Source organism: Oryzias latipes, chromosome 21 (genome assembly GCF_053564925.1).
Source record: "Oryzias latipes strain Hd-rR chromosome 21, Olatipes_Hd-rR_3.1".
Lineage (NCBI taxonomy): Eukaryota > Metazoa > Chordata > Actinopteri > Beloniformes > Adrianichthyidae > Oryzias > Oryzias latipes.
The window spans coordinates 2,554,546-2,568,031 of record NC_136257.1 but is presented as its reverse complement, the minus strand read 5'-3'; the positions used below and the strand labels follow the sequence as shown (position 1 = coordinate 2,568,031).

The 13,486-nt window shown below is 46.4% G+C and overlaps 1 protein-coding gene across 2 annotated transcripts; it reads left to right on the top strand.

Moving 5' to 3' along the window:
* Positions 1–2,884: 2,884 nt before the first annotated feature.
* Positions 2,885–8,937, top strand: tent5c (terminal nucleotidyltransferase 5C). Of its 2 annotated transcripts, none has more exons than XM_023950734.2 (2): positions 2,885–3,024; positions 5,395–8,937. In XM_023950734.2, the coding sequence occupies exon 2, from the start codon at positions 5,417–5,419 to the stop codon at positions 6,566–6,568; it is 1,152 nt and encodes a 383-aa protein (XP_023806502.1). In that variant the 5' UTR covers positions 2,885–3,024; positions 5,395–5,416; the 3' UTR covers positions 6,569–8,937. The 2 variants fall into 2 exon arrangements, with proteins under 2 accessions (XP_023806502.1, XP_023806501.1); XM_023950733.2 differs by lacking the exon at positions 2,885–3,024 and adding an exon at positions 3,167–3,306.
* The last annotated feature ends 4,549 nt before the right edge of the window (positions 8,938–13,486 follow it).

Here is a 13,486-nt window from a genome sequence, read left to right as displayed (position 1 = left end):
GATTCAGCACAAACACGGGGGATGTTTGTGTGTCGGTGTTCTGCTGAAAGAACTGAAAAGGGTTTCCTGCAGAAATGCCAAACGAAAAATTCAGAAAATAAAATGTATGAACAACAATGAGGCCCTTCATTTGTCTGTTGATGAGCAAAACTGCCTGAACTGCTGCTTACAAAGTGGCTGGACTGACGAGAAAATCAGATCTGCTATTTTCTATCTAGACGGCTAGAAAGATGCACGCGAGGGTCATGTGACCAACCGCGCGTTCACAATCAATCCATTCGAACAGGTTCTTGTGGCGTTTTTCTCATCATGGGGAGCACATATAAAGACAGTTAGCTTAAAACTTTTAAGTCGAGAGCAGACGAAAAGAATACTGTTGGAAAATGCTTGTTGCAATGATGAAGAAGCTACAGCGGCAAACTTCCTGCTCTGCTCCATTCTGATCATCCACCTGCAGACCAACACATCCGTGGACGTCTTTGTTCTCCTCGTCTGAGAGGGAAACTGGATCAGAACTGGACGGCTCCAGCATCGCTCCCCATTTTTGTAGCACCGCTAATGATGTTGGGTTGGGGGTGTGAGGGGCTGTAAGCTAGCAGGAGAGTGTAGACGCGGGGTTGATGGGAAACGAGCGCAGGCTCACTCCACACAAACACAACTCTGAGGTGAATTTCTGAGGAACTCCTGCCGCTCTGCAGGAACTATGTCCCAGGAAACGACTCACAATTCTGGATTTTGGCTTCAAAACAGCAGCGTCATCATTAAAAGACCACTGGGAAGGACTTTAGCTCAACAATCCAGACCAACATCACTGCTGTGCGGCTGCAGTTATTTATAAATCAAAATCAAACTAAAGTTAGAAATGAACCTTTGTGGAGATGCTCTCTGTTTGACCTCATTTTAGTGTTTGTGGTTTTATACAAATCATGAAGCGAAGCCTCGGCAGGCAGAGCCAATCACAATGCTGCTTTCTTTCCCTTTGGCCCTTGTGTTATGTGGGGTCATCTGGACCCAACAACATAGCACAAGGGTTAGAGAATCAGACAAAATGTCTGCAAAATGTAAAAACCAGAATATCCTTTAAAAAATCCTAAATCAAAGCAAACTTTGCAAAGTTGAACAACTGCGATGCTTCAGATTTCTCCCAAAGTAGCCGATGGTGACCCACCTCTGCAGCTGCTTTAGCTTTGCGGTCAGTTGTGGTTGGCTTGTAGCTTGTTGTCTTTCTCAGCCACAGAGTATCTGTCTGACTCCACATTGCATCTTATCTCCTGACTTAGGTCACACTTAGAGAACTTAAGGCCAGTGATTAGTTTTGCAACAGTTTCAAAGATGAAACGTGTCTCTGCAGTTCTGGAATCACAGCTTTGTTTGTCTTGTAGCTTTAGGGATGAAGCAGAACGCAGAGATCACAGCACGCATGAGAACTGCAGCGAGGCCTTTTCCACCTAAGAAAACACTAGCATCATTAAAAGGTCTATATCATGCTATTGTTAAGCCTTATAGAGTAAAATATATACATGTATATGATAACATATCACCTTTGGAACACTGAAAACACATTTTTTATTAAATGTAAGCTTCTTTCTAACCTGGAAGTAAGAAGACTTGAACTCTGAGGCTCCGCCTTTCACTCCTTGTGAGTGCCGCCCATTTCATGACATCATCCTAGAGCCGGCCTCGGTAGCGTGTTTTGCAAAGATGGACGTGCAGACTGTGCGTAGAAAAGGAAAGAGTTTAGCCGATGACCGCCAGCTCCACTGTGAAAGTGGGTGTGTCTGTTAGCCTGGGGGCGGGGCTGCAGCGCAGACACTTCCTGGAAGGGGTGGCTCTCACTTTGTGATGTCACAATGTGAGGACCCACTGGTTTTCATGGATTGGGAATGGAACATTATAATAATCTTAAAAGATCAAATAGTTGTTCACATTACCTAACTATCTCTCTCTCTCTCTCTCTCTCTCTCTCTCTCTCTCTCTCTCTCTAGATATTCTTTTTTTTCAATTTGTTTATTTAAAGTTTTCAAAATTTGAACAATTCCAGGTATATTCTTTAATACCTTTTGCGCATGCTTGTCATGGTCCTAACCCCGACCTTTGGTCACTTGATCGAGGTAAAGGTCATCTGAGGACACCTGACGTTTTCTTTTAGGTGGACTTCCTGTTTCCCAAGAAACACTTTTAGTGTTGTTCATGTTGCGATGACAACTTATGAGGCCTAAAAGTACTAAAAAATAATGTATCATTTTATTTATTTCTGTTAAATTAAGCTGCTTGCCAAAAATGTTAAATATAAACTCTAACATCGTCTCAGGAAATCTTTTGTGGTTTTGGTCAGCATGAAATTGTTATTTGCAAAACTTCAGTTTTAATGAAAATTGTGTTTTTAACATGTTTTTGTGGTATTTTTCGCGTGATCCATAAAGAAAGTTAAGATTAAAAATTGTGTTTCTGTGTTTTTCTCTATGAGAATGTGGTGAATCAGGAGTAGATGGAAAAAATGCTTTAAGAAATTGCAGTTGTCACAGATTATACACAATTATACCACCTGCTCTGCTCCATTCTGATGCCTCCACTCACAGACAAATGGATCCATGTATGACTTTGTTTTCCTCGTCTGAGCCATGTCTTATCATTAATTAACATTAATTAACATATAGCGTACAATAGATCAAAACATGATCAAAGTGGGACTTTGAGCGGAGTAAATGAATTAAAAGGTAAATTTCATCAATAATTTTCTGGTCTCCTCGTGTCTGTCTGTGACAATCCGGTCATAAAATATATTTTTCTTTTTCTTCCACGTTTTTAAGCGGACAAAACTTATTTTCAGTGGAAGACAGTAAGTGAGAGAGAGCGCTCCGTCAGTGTGACGCTCAATGGCTCCGCCCCTGGTTACTTAGCAACGCAAAAACCTTGTCCACCAATCAGAGGCCTCTCTCGGCGCATTGGTACAGCTCGAGGCGATCCTCAATTTGTCCGCGTGTCCTGCTAGTCAGAGTGAACTCTTCGGGGATTTTAAAGAAGGTAAGTTGTTTTTGTTGTTGTTTGTTTTATTCCTGAAAAGGTTTACATCTAAACCGGAAGCCATTAAAAAGTCCTGCGGCGCGGGGACTGTGTGACGCAGCGGTGGACTCGGCCCACCGGGGGGGGTGTCGTACTTCGGCTTTATAAGGCCGGCGTGTCTCGCTCGGAGGCTGAGGTTCGAACGTGGACTGCTCGTGTCGTGCTGTGGACTATGCGGAGGCGTGTTTGCGGAGCTACAACACTTTCTGGACTTTGAATGCCCCCGAACAGCCTTCCTGTAACGTAGGTACCGCCGGTCTCCGCGCCGCGTGTTGTGTTTTAACCGCGGTCGTCAGGGAAAACTGTTGTCCGTCGGTGTCATTAGAGCTTCGGCTCGCAGCTGGGGGAGTCTCGGCTGCTCCTCCGGTCCGGAGTGTCGGCTTTCCTCCGTGGCCGTGAAGGAAGCAGGTCTGCTGCTCTGAAGTCGGGGACCGTCCGGAACATGGCGGGACGGCCCCGGTTAAAGTCCCGGCGGCTGGAATGTTTGCCGGGACGAGAACCGCCGCCGCTGGTCTGGAAAGGCGCCGCTTTGGAGCCGTTCTGGAATAAACCCAGCCTCGCCGTTCTAGAACACTCACGAGCTTTGTGCGCAGCGGGGGCGCGTGCAGGTTGCCTCGTGCCCGCTTTGTGCCGTCCTCGCGCTGAATCATGATGCCATAATCCTTCAGCGGACCGCCGCGTTCAGGTCTCCTCATCTGAACTGATGTAACGTTTTGTTTGAGATTATAATGTAATCTATTACTTTGAGGGCTGGACCCTAAACTCGCTAGTTTCTGCTTGTGTTGGAAAAGATTTTTATTTTTAAACGTTATTATGAGCGCAGTGTCGACATTAACACTGAATTAAATCATGGAAGCTTTTTTTCACCTGTAATTCAAAATAATCTGTAATTTTCAATTGACAACTGGCATGAAAATTGAATTGTCAAGTGAGAATTGCAGATTACTTTGGATAATGGGTAAAAAAAAAAACCATGAGTTAATTTGGAGTGAACACTTCCGGCGGCGTTGATTGACAGGCGTCACACTAAACTTCCTGTTTGCAGTGATGATGGCAAAGTTAAACATTGAACTCAACATTTGAAGTATTGACCCCAAAAATATGCGATTCCTGTTTTTCACATTTTAAGTAAATGAAAAACCTTTTTTAAATTTAAAGGTATCATCCATCACTGTGAAAACAAACATCCACGATGATCCTTGATGTTGTCCGTCTGCAAACAAAAGCAAAATCCTTCCTGCTGGTTTGGAAATTGATTTCTTAATCTGTAAAGTTTTTGCCCAGACTTTTCACAAAGTAACCAAGTTACTTTTTTACTTCAACTCAAATAAAACATGTAGATAACTTTTAGCTTTTGCTTGATAGTGGAACCGGTTATTAAACAAATCACTCCGATGAGACTTGTTTTGGTGTTTTTAACTTTATTTTTGTGTTTTTTTTCTGATGGAAGACGTGTATCTAAAGAAAATTGAGAATAAAACTGCAGTTTTTTATTCAAATCATCTGCAGAACACAAACTCCCTGCTCCGCTCTATCCTAGTCTTCCCGTCTAAACTTTACGTCTGGTTAGCTCTGATGTTGGTCGCCGTTTTTGTTGCACGGCTAATGTTAGGTTGGGGTTGGGGGGGGGCTGTAAACTAGTGGGAAACCGTGTAAAATAGATGAATGATGGGAAGTGGGAGCAGGCTCACTCGTTGATAACAGTCACCGCCCACAACTCAAAGATGAGTCTTTAATGAACTCCTGCTGCGGCTTTTTAGATTTTGGCTAAACATGATATAAAAAAAAAAGCTTTGAAAATGGACCAACAGATGATCAGAGTGGAACTTTACAATAATCAGGGATTTTATGGGTATAGTTGTCAGTAATGGACCCCGTTTCAGAAAATCAAGTTTACCACCTAAAGAATCTAAAATAAAAATGTGTATATAAACATGTATGTATGTAAATGAGTGTTCTGTTGGTACCTCATGAGTTCAGACAGCATTTTGGTCACAAAAAGCCCAGATTATTGACAGAAATTGAATATTTTTGTGACAACGGAGAGTGTGGCCGCCATCTTGAAAAATGGCCACCAATTTGGATTTTTTAAGTTGGGATCCTAAGATACAAATTTGATGCTTGTACCATTAAAATACAGGATTTGTATGGTATGTCAATCAAACCGGCTGCACGGTGAGCAACGTTTCCATGGAAACCTCCTCCTGAGGACCGTCTCGGGTTCTCTAGCCTCCCTAAATCTCGTCTGATGAAAGGTTTTATGGTTTTTCGGTCATTTATTTGGCTTTGGAGTTGGACTAATGCATTATTTTTCTTTTTCTCCCATCCCAGTTTATCTAAACTTGGTTAGAAGATGGAAAACTCAGAAGAATCCTGCAGCAGTTCTGCCAGTTGTCTGACCTGGGATCAGGTGATCCGGCTCAACGAAGTCCTCACCGACGTCATCCCCATCCACGGGCGGGGGAACTTCCCCACGCTGGAGGTGCAGCTGAGCGACATCTTGGCGCGCGTGCGCCGCCGCCTGGAACGGCGGGGCATCCGGGTGAAGGACGTGCGCCTGAACGGCTCCACCGCCAGCCACGTGCTGGAGCAGGACGGCAGCTGGAGCTTCAAGGACCTGGACGTCATCTTCAGGGTGGACCTGCCCAGCGAAGCAGAGTTCAAGCTCATCAAGGACGACGTCCTGGACGTTCTGTTGGACCTCCTGCCCGACTGCGTCAACAAGGAGAAGATCACGCCCATGACGCTCAAAGAGGCGTACGTCCAGAAGCTGGTCAAGGTCTACACGGAGCAGGACCGCTGGAGCCTCATCTCCCTCTGCAACAAAAACGGCCGCAACGTGGAGCTGAACTTCGTGGACTCCATACGCCGGCAGTTCGAGTTCAGCGTGGACTCCTTCCAGATCGTGCTGGACCCCATGCTGTCCTACTACCAGCACATGCAGGTGCCCCTGTCGGAGGACGTCCACCCCCTGGTAATGGGGGAGAGCGTGTACGGAGACTTCAACGCCGCGCTCAACCACCTGCGCAACAAGCTCATCGCCACCAAGCGGCCAGAGGAAATCCGCGGCGGCGGCCTGCTCAAGTACTGCAACCTGCTGGTGCGGGACTTTCGACCCGCCAACCAGGAGGAGTTCAAGGCCCTGGAGAGGTACATGTGCTCGCGCTTCTTCATCGACTTTCCCGACATCGGCGAGCAGCAGCGCAAGGTGGAGTTGTACCTGCAGATGCACTTCATCGGGGAGGAGAAGAGCAAGTACGACTACCTGCAGATCCTGCGCAAGGTGGTGAACGAGAGCACGGTGTGCCTGATGGGCCACGAGCGGCGGCAGACCCTCCACCTCCTCTCGCTGATGGCGCTGAGGGTCCTGGCCGAGCAGAGCGCCATCCCCGACGCCTCGTCCGTGACGTGCTACTACCAGCCGGCGCCGTACGTCAGGGACCACAACTTCAGCAACTACTATGTGGCCAGCCAGAATATTCCCACCTGGCTGCCGTGTAACTGAGGCGGCGGGAAATCCGGCGTTGGAGACGAAATGTAAAAAAAAAAAAGTGAGAGAAAAAAAATGAAATGGATCCCACAAAACGTAAGCGGCGATGGACGCAGCGATCCTCCAATGAAGTGGCCAAGTGTTTTTCTTTAGAATCTGGGCTCATTCCTTTGCCACAAAGGTGACGACATTAAAAAGACGGCAATAGTTTTTACTCCGTTCTTGTTTTTTTTCAGAGTTTAGTTGTTTTTCCTCCTGGAGATGTTTGTGCCTTAACCTCCAGCTTCACTCGTCCTCCAGCGGTTCTTTGAGGAAAAGCTCTGGGGCTCAGATTTCAGCTCCGTGGTGTTTAAAAAAATAAAATGTAAAAAAAGTATAAATAGAGCTGTTATCGGGGCGATTAACGGTGTAAAAACAGAAAAAAGATGAAAAGCGGGAAGCGGATGATGTCATCGGCGGTCATCGGGGGGTTCGGCGGCGGCGCTCTCTTGTGACTGTTGGACATTTTCCTGTAAGGTCGTTCCTCCTCTGACGTCGGCGTGTTTTTTTTGAAAGCGATGTGGACACCCTCCCCCCCCCCGGTTCTATCCGGTTTCCTCAGGCCTGTTCTGTCCACACCAGCTCCCGGTTCAGGTTTCAGGCTCTCTGTGTTCCTAAAGAGGTCAGCCGTGACCTCGCTGCGTCAGGCCTGCGCCTCCGCCTGACGCCCGTGAAGGGGTGGGGGGGAGGGTCGCCTCCTCCTCCCTCCTCCTCCTCCTCCCCCCTTAAAAGGAGCAGAGACCCGGTGGCCCCCGCGGCTCTGCCAGGAGCCCTGAAAGGAGATCATCCTCTGTCGCAGCTAAACTTATCCTCCTTCTCCTGGAGGAGCTGCCTTTGTGGAGTGGGGGGGGGGGGGGTTGTGTGTGCAGAGGGGGGCAGGGGTCTTGTCCCTGTCAGGTGCATGCTGGGATTGTTCAGCGTCTGAACCCCTTTTTTGGTCATGGGAGGACAGATGGTGCATCTGCTTCCAGACTTAGTTTTTGATGAATGTGGAAGCCCCCCCCCCCCCCCCCCCCCCCCCATGAATTTCTATTTCTAGTAGTCTATTATGGGATGTCTCGTAGCTGCTGTTACTATCATGTCTTTGCCCCCCCCCCCCCCCCGGTTCTGTGGAGGCGTTCTCGCATAAGGACCCTCCCTGGTTTCTCTGAAGGGTAGTTTTCTGCCCCCCTGCTCCTGTCACAGGCTTGTGGGGGGCAGATAACTGCTGGCGGGGGGGCTTATCTGAGTGACTCACAGCACAGAACGCTGAAGTTCACCTACAGTCTGAGTCATGGGGGGGGGGGGGGGGGGGTCGGCAGCTGAACCGCCAAACGTGCCTGTTTTCTCTGCCGCCTTTTATTCATGGATTTTTATTGGTGACAGCGGGGGGGGGGGGGGGGGGTCTCTCAGTATTTGGTAATTTCTGTTCAGTCCGCAGGTTCAAATCCTGCCTAACTGAGCAGGACTCGCACCTTTTGATGCCTCCAGTTTTTCTATTGGTCCTCCCACAGCAACACCTGAGCAGGTGAGCTGCAGGGCAGACGTCTGCAGAGACGGCGGCGGCGGCGCCGTAGATGCATATGAGTGGATTGCAGAGCTGAAGCCGCTTTTCTGAGCTTCAGGTGTTTAGTGCTTTGACTCTCATTGGTCACCTTTAGTCCAGCCTCGGCGCTGTGTGGCCGCCTCACCGAGTCTGACCCCCTGCCTCAGGTTGGTCACCTGTGTGCACCTGTGAGGGGGCGGGACCAGCGGTTGCAGGCGTTCAGTCAGAAGCTCACGGTTTCTGCTGTTTTTCTCCCCGAGAGCTCAGATGAGAAAACTTTACTTCCAGAGGAAGTGGGATGCTGATGCTGAAGCCCTCTTTTCCAGGGTGAACATGTCAATATGGGGGGGGGGGGGGGTGAATTCTTTTTGTTACTTTTCTGCTGTAAAATGTTGGTACCTGCTCCTCTGTTGGGTGTAACTAGTTTTCTTTGTCCTTTGATGGGGGGGGGGGGGGGGGGGCAATGATGTGAATATCAGTGGTTTTGCTTGTCAGAGGAACAAGTCTGAACCAGAGGAATGTGATGCTGCAGACGCTCCACAGGCAGATGCATGATGGGATACCTGTGGTGTTGAGGAAAAAAACTGACAGGGAAAAAGACGTGTAGCACTTTTTTGTTTATTGCTATGGAAACACAAAGGAGCGTTATTGTCAGCTTTGTGATGTAAAGATGACTTGGAGGTTCCAGCCTGTTTAATTTTTCAGCACTTTGACCTCACTTGAGTTTTTCCCTTTTGAATGGAAATGTGTGTACATCATCAGGACGTGTGTGTTTGAAGAGGAAGATGTGAATAAAGATCATTACATGCACCTCCAGAAATCCTTTTGTTTGTCGTCGCTCACAAAAACATCCAGAAAAGAACGGGTCTAAAAAGAAAAGGTCTTCGATAAATCCAACCTTTTTAAACTTCCGGTATGAAGCGCTGCCGTCTTCCTCCTCCTGATGTAGACCAGGAGGTTGGAGGAGTCTGTTTTCTTACAGGTTTAAGCCTGAAGTGGTTAAAAGTTCAGTTTAAACTGATTTAACCCCAGAAAATCTAAAGTGTCGGGACAGAAAAATACAACAAAAAAATAAATTAAAATAAATAAATTGATCATTTAAGTTTCCTTTTCTTTTGCACGTAATATTTTAAACGTGTGGACTTTTATTTTGTAAAGGTTTGGTAACCCTAGTGCTATCCTATGCACTTTAACGTTGGGAGTTGGGTCATCTAGACCCACTTATTGATGATCCTTCATGTTTTATCAAACGTCCTTACTATGAACACACTGAATTTGGTTTAGGTGCGTTTCTCTGAAGTTCATGTGTTTTCATAGTCAGACTCTCATTCAGACACCTCGTTTTTTTTTTTTTTTTTCACCCGTTGGTGCAGATGGTACTAAGATGACGACAAACGTAACAGCTTTGAAAGTAAAAACTACAAAATGTTCTCATTTTAAATATATAGATTATTTTTAATCCAAATTAAAGGATGTTTTGGTCCAGATTCTATGGTATTTCTTTCTCCAATGAGGTGGATTACCCAACATACCCGTCTGCTCCTGCTTTGGCCCTCTTGTCCAGGTTTTGAACCCTCCAAACATTTGCCCACCCCCTCCCCTATGGTAACAGTAAAATCTCTCCAAAAACCAGACGCCTTCAGCTCTCATCTGTTTAGTCTGCTACTGCAAAAAGCAGGACTTTAAGAAAACCTGTGATCTATTGTTGTTTAGCAGGGCTAAAGTGATCTGGCTAAATCAGGATTGATAGGAGGAAACCAGATCAATGGGTGGGACATCCCTGGAACACCTCCCCAGGGAGGCGTACATGTCAGCCGCTTGTATTCTGGACCTGCTTCTTTGGGTCATGGAACGAAGATCGACCGGTAAATTTTCTCCGTCTGCAAAAATCAAATGTTTTAGCTTTCAAGTGTTATAATGTCTATTCCTCACTATAAACAACCCCAAAGTGGTGTTTTCATCCGTTCACGCACGTGTTCCTCTGAAAACCGGTGCCATGAGCACCAGCCCCTCCCAGCCCACGAAAACGGGTGTCGTCACATTGTGAGGTCACAAAGTGAGGAACAACCACCGCTGACGGCTCCGCCCCCTGGCTAACAGACACGCCCCATTTTCTCCACGGAGCTGGAGAAAGTCCAGATGTTCACTTTTGTGGGCAGAACTCTGAAACGCCGCCGAGGCAGACTCCAAGTTGAAGTTATGAAATGGGCGGAGTGAAGGGCGGAGCCTCACAGATAGTTGTCCTACTTCCAGGTGGGAAAACGAACTGCGAAAATAACCAAGTCCTCATTAAAAATGTGTTCTTTTGTGGTCCTGTTGAAATATATATTATCATGTACATAGTGGCAGAGGGGAGCGATTTGATATCGACTTAGATGTCAGAAAGTCCGATTTTCCAGCAAAAAAGAAAAGCCAAAACAAATACACAACATTTTGTCAGAAAAACGGTTGTTTATCCACTCAGTGTGACACACAAATCCTCGTTTGTGCTTGAAAAGAGCAGAAGGGAGTCTCTGAGCATAAATGAAATGAAACTACCGACAGAAATGATAATAGTACAGCTGTTGGTGAGAACTTTGTGTTACAGATATTTGCTTTTGGGCTGAATTCCTCCGGAGCCCCTTTGTGGACGTGTGCAGATGGGAACATCTGATTTGAAGTCGTGAACATGGAGCTCTGGTGTGAAAACAGTCTTTAGCCTTTCAAAACTCAGAGCGCCACGCCCCGTTCCACAATGCCTTCCTCAAGAACTGGACCGTCTCTGTTACCGGCTCGGTGCGTAGAGCAACAGTAGCTCAGTCGTCACGGCAGGGCGGGGCGGGGGGGGGCGTCACAGAGGAAGAGGAGGTGTGAAAAATGCCTCTTAGCTCCTCCAGGGTTCAAGTTCAGTCAGTTAGAAAATGTTTCTGATTCTCTCAGCTTTTCCTTCCCCTCTGTTCTGTAGATGCCGAGCAATAACCATCATCCCTTAAAAGGGGATGCGCCCCCCACTGAAGGACCCCCCCAGCAGATCCTTTTTAACTGTTTAGTAACTTTTGGGGCTGAAACTACACCAAGAGGAGCCTTAGGTGTCTGTAGTTTGGAAATGCTTTTATGGTTTGTTTCCAGTGTTTACAAGCAGAAACGGACGGTAAAATGTTTTTCCTGACTTTTTCTTGACTAGAGTTGATAAATGACCTCCCTTCTCATGGAAAACTGAAACTCCAGAGGACCTTGTGAAGACAGGACCCCCACATGTCGGCGCGTCACCCACTCTCCTCTTCTTTCGCCTCGCAGTGACTCTGACATTTCCTGTCAGAAACCCCCCAGGTGTGGGCTCAGCTAATCTCCAGAGGGGTGTGAATCCACCACAAACCGCACGACTGCTGTGAACAAGGCATCATGGGCAACTGTGGTGCAGCGGTACGCCCACGTGTCCAAGTGCCCTTGGGTAAGACTCTGAACCCCTCGTTGCTCCCGGTGGTCACCGTGTTTGTCTCCATGCTGTTTCTGGATCATTAATATTTCATGTAAAAATAGCGGCGCAGAGCCCAAAGAAGGCTTTTGTCTCCTTCTGTTTGGTTTGATTCTGGTTTTTCTGCACGGCCTGATTCTTAGTGCACTATATAATACATTATATAATACACTATATAATACACTATATAATACACTATATAATACACTATATAATACACTATATAATACACTATATAATACACTATAGACGTAATGTCCCTGAAGTCTCTGCAGAAAAACAGTGTGCATCGATGCTCACTAGCTCAGCAAATATAGACCACAATGCATTGCTTTTTTTTTATGAAACCATCCACATTTTCATCTTCGGAACACAGTAGATTCATAAATGGTTGTCATAAAATGCTCATATCGATTGGATTTTCACTTTGTGAAATCGATGACGTCATATTCCCCGTTTAAAACAAAAACAAAGTAGTGAGCGTGGCGTCCGGATGGCTTTTAAAATGCAGAAGGTTTCCTAGTAGTTAGGAAGTGGGGTGGGAAGTTCATTAATCCCCTGGCAGGAAAAGGATCTTGCTACCAAGATGTATTAGCCTGTGACCCTGTGACCTTTTGATGACATAGGGTACACAGGGGAAATGTCACCTTCAACACAAAGAAAGGTCGTATTTAAAACAGACCGTAAACCTAAAACTAAATGTTGTGTTCATTACTTTTTTTGCGAAGTTGTGCACAAAGTAATCATTTATACACAGCTTTGTCTTCATGAATGCATGTCTTATTTTCTTAGCCCATACCCAGATTTAGTAGTAGACGGTTCTGCCCTTCTAGACAAACATGAACTCGGCCAACGCCGGCTTCACTTCACTGTGGTGATCTGCAGCAGCTGTTAAAACCACAGAGGTTTGAAAGTCACAGTGAAATAAACTCTAATTGTGGAACTCATCACATCAACGTGTTGCTCAAATGACAGTGACAAAGATCCCCTTTGTTGCATCAACTATAGTGCTATAGCATGATTGAGAATGAGCGGGCTCCTCTACCGACCCGTGTCGTTTCTGAAAACAGAAACTGAAAATAGAATATTTCTGCTTTGGATTTCCTTTGCCCCGACTGTGGCAACAAAAAAAAAACTGCCCTCTGAACCATAAATGTGAATATCTGACAGTTGTTACACAAAGTGACACAAAAAAACCAACAAAACAAGATTCACAGTTTAAAACTAGAGAATGACGGAGATATAGAGGATTTCCGAGGAAAATGTGAAGCAATGATTCTAAATAAATAAGTAATTAAATGATGAGGTGGGTCCTCCCCAGGTGAGGGGGGGGGGGGGGCAGTTCCAGGCCTCGTGGGCCGATGTCCAACATGTTTTCTATGCAACCTGCCAATCAAGCTCCTCGTTGGCCAAACACACCCGATCCAGGTAATCAGCAGCAGACAAGGGGGGGTTTGTGGACCAGCAGAAGGCCTGGAGTTTGAACATCCTGAACATCAAGGACACAGTGAAGCATTTGAGAACAGAATCATAGTTTCTAAAGCTCCATGTCTTTGTGCAGCTAAAGCCTACATCCTGCAGGGCACAAAGTTGAAATAAAATACTCAAACTACAGCGATTTTCATCTGGAATCGCTCAAACTGGACACCACAAAGGCCATTCTGATGAAATCAGCCTCAAATCTGCTACAACATACATACAACATGGTAAATGGTAAATGGCGCACTTTCTACCCTCTTTCGAAGGCCCAAAGCGCTTTACAGTCACAGTCCCATTCACCCATGCACACACACACATTCACACACACATTCGCGCCAACCTCCCACCAGAGGCAAGGTGGGGTTCAGTGTCTTGCCCAAGGACACTTTGACACATGGGCATGCAAGGCGGGAATTGAACCTGCAACCTTACGATC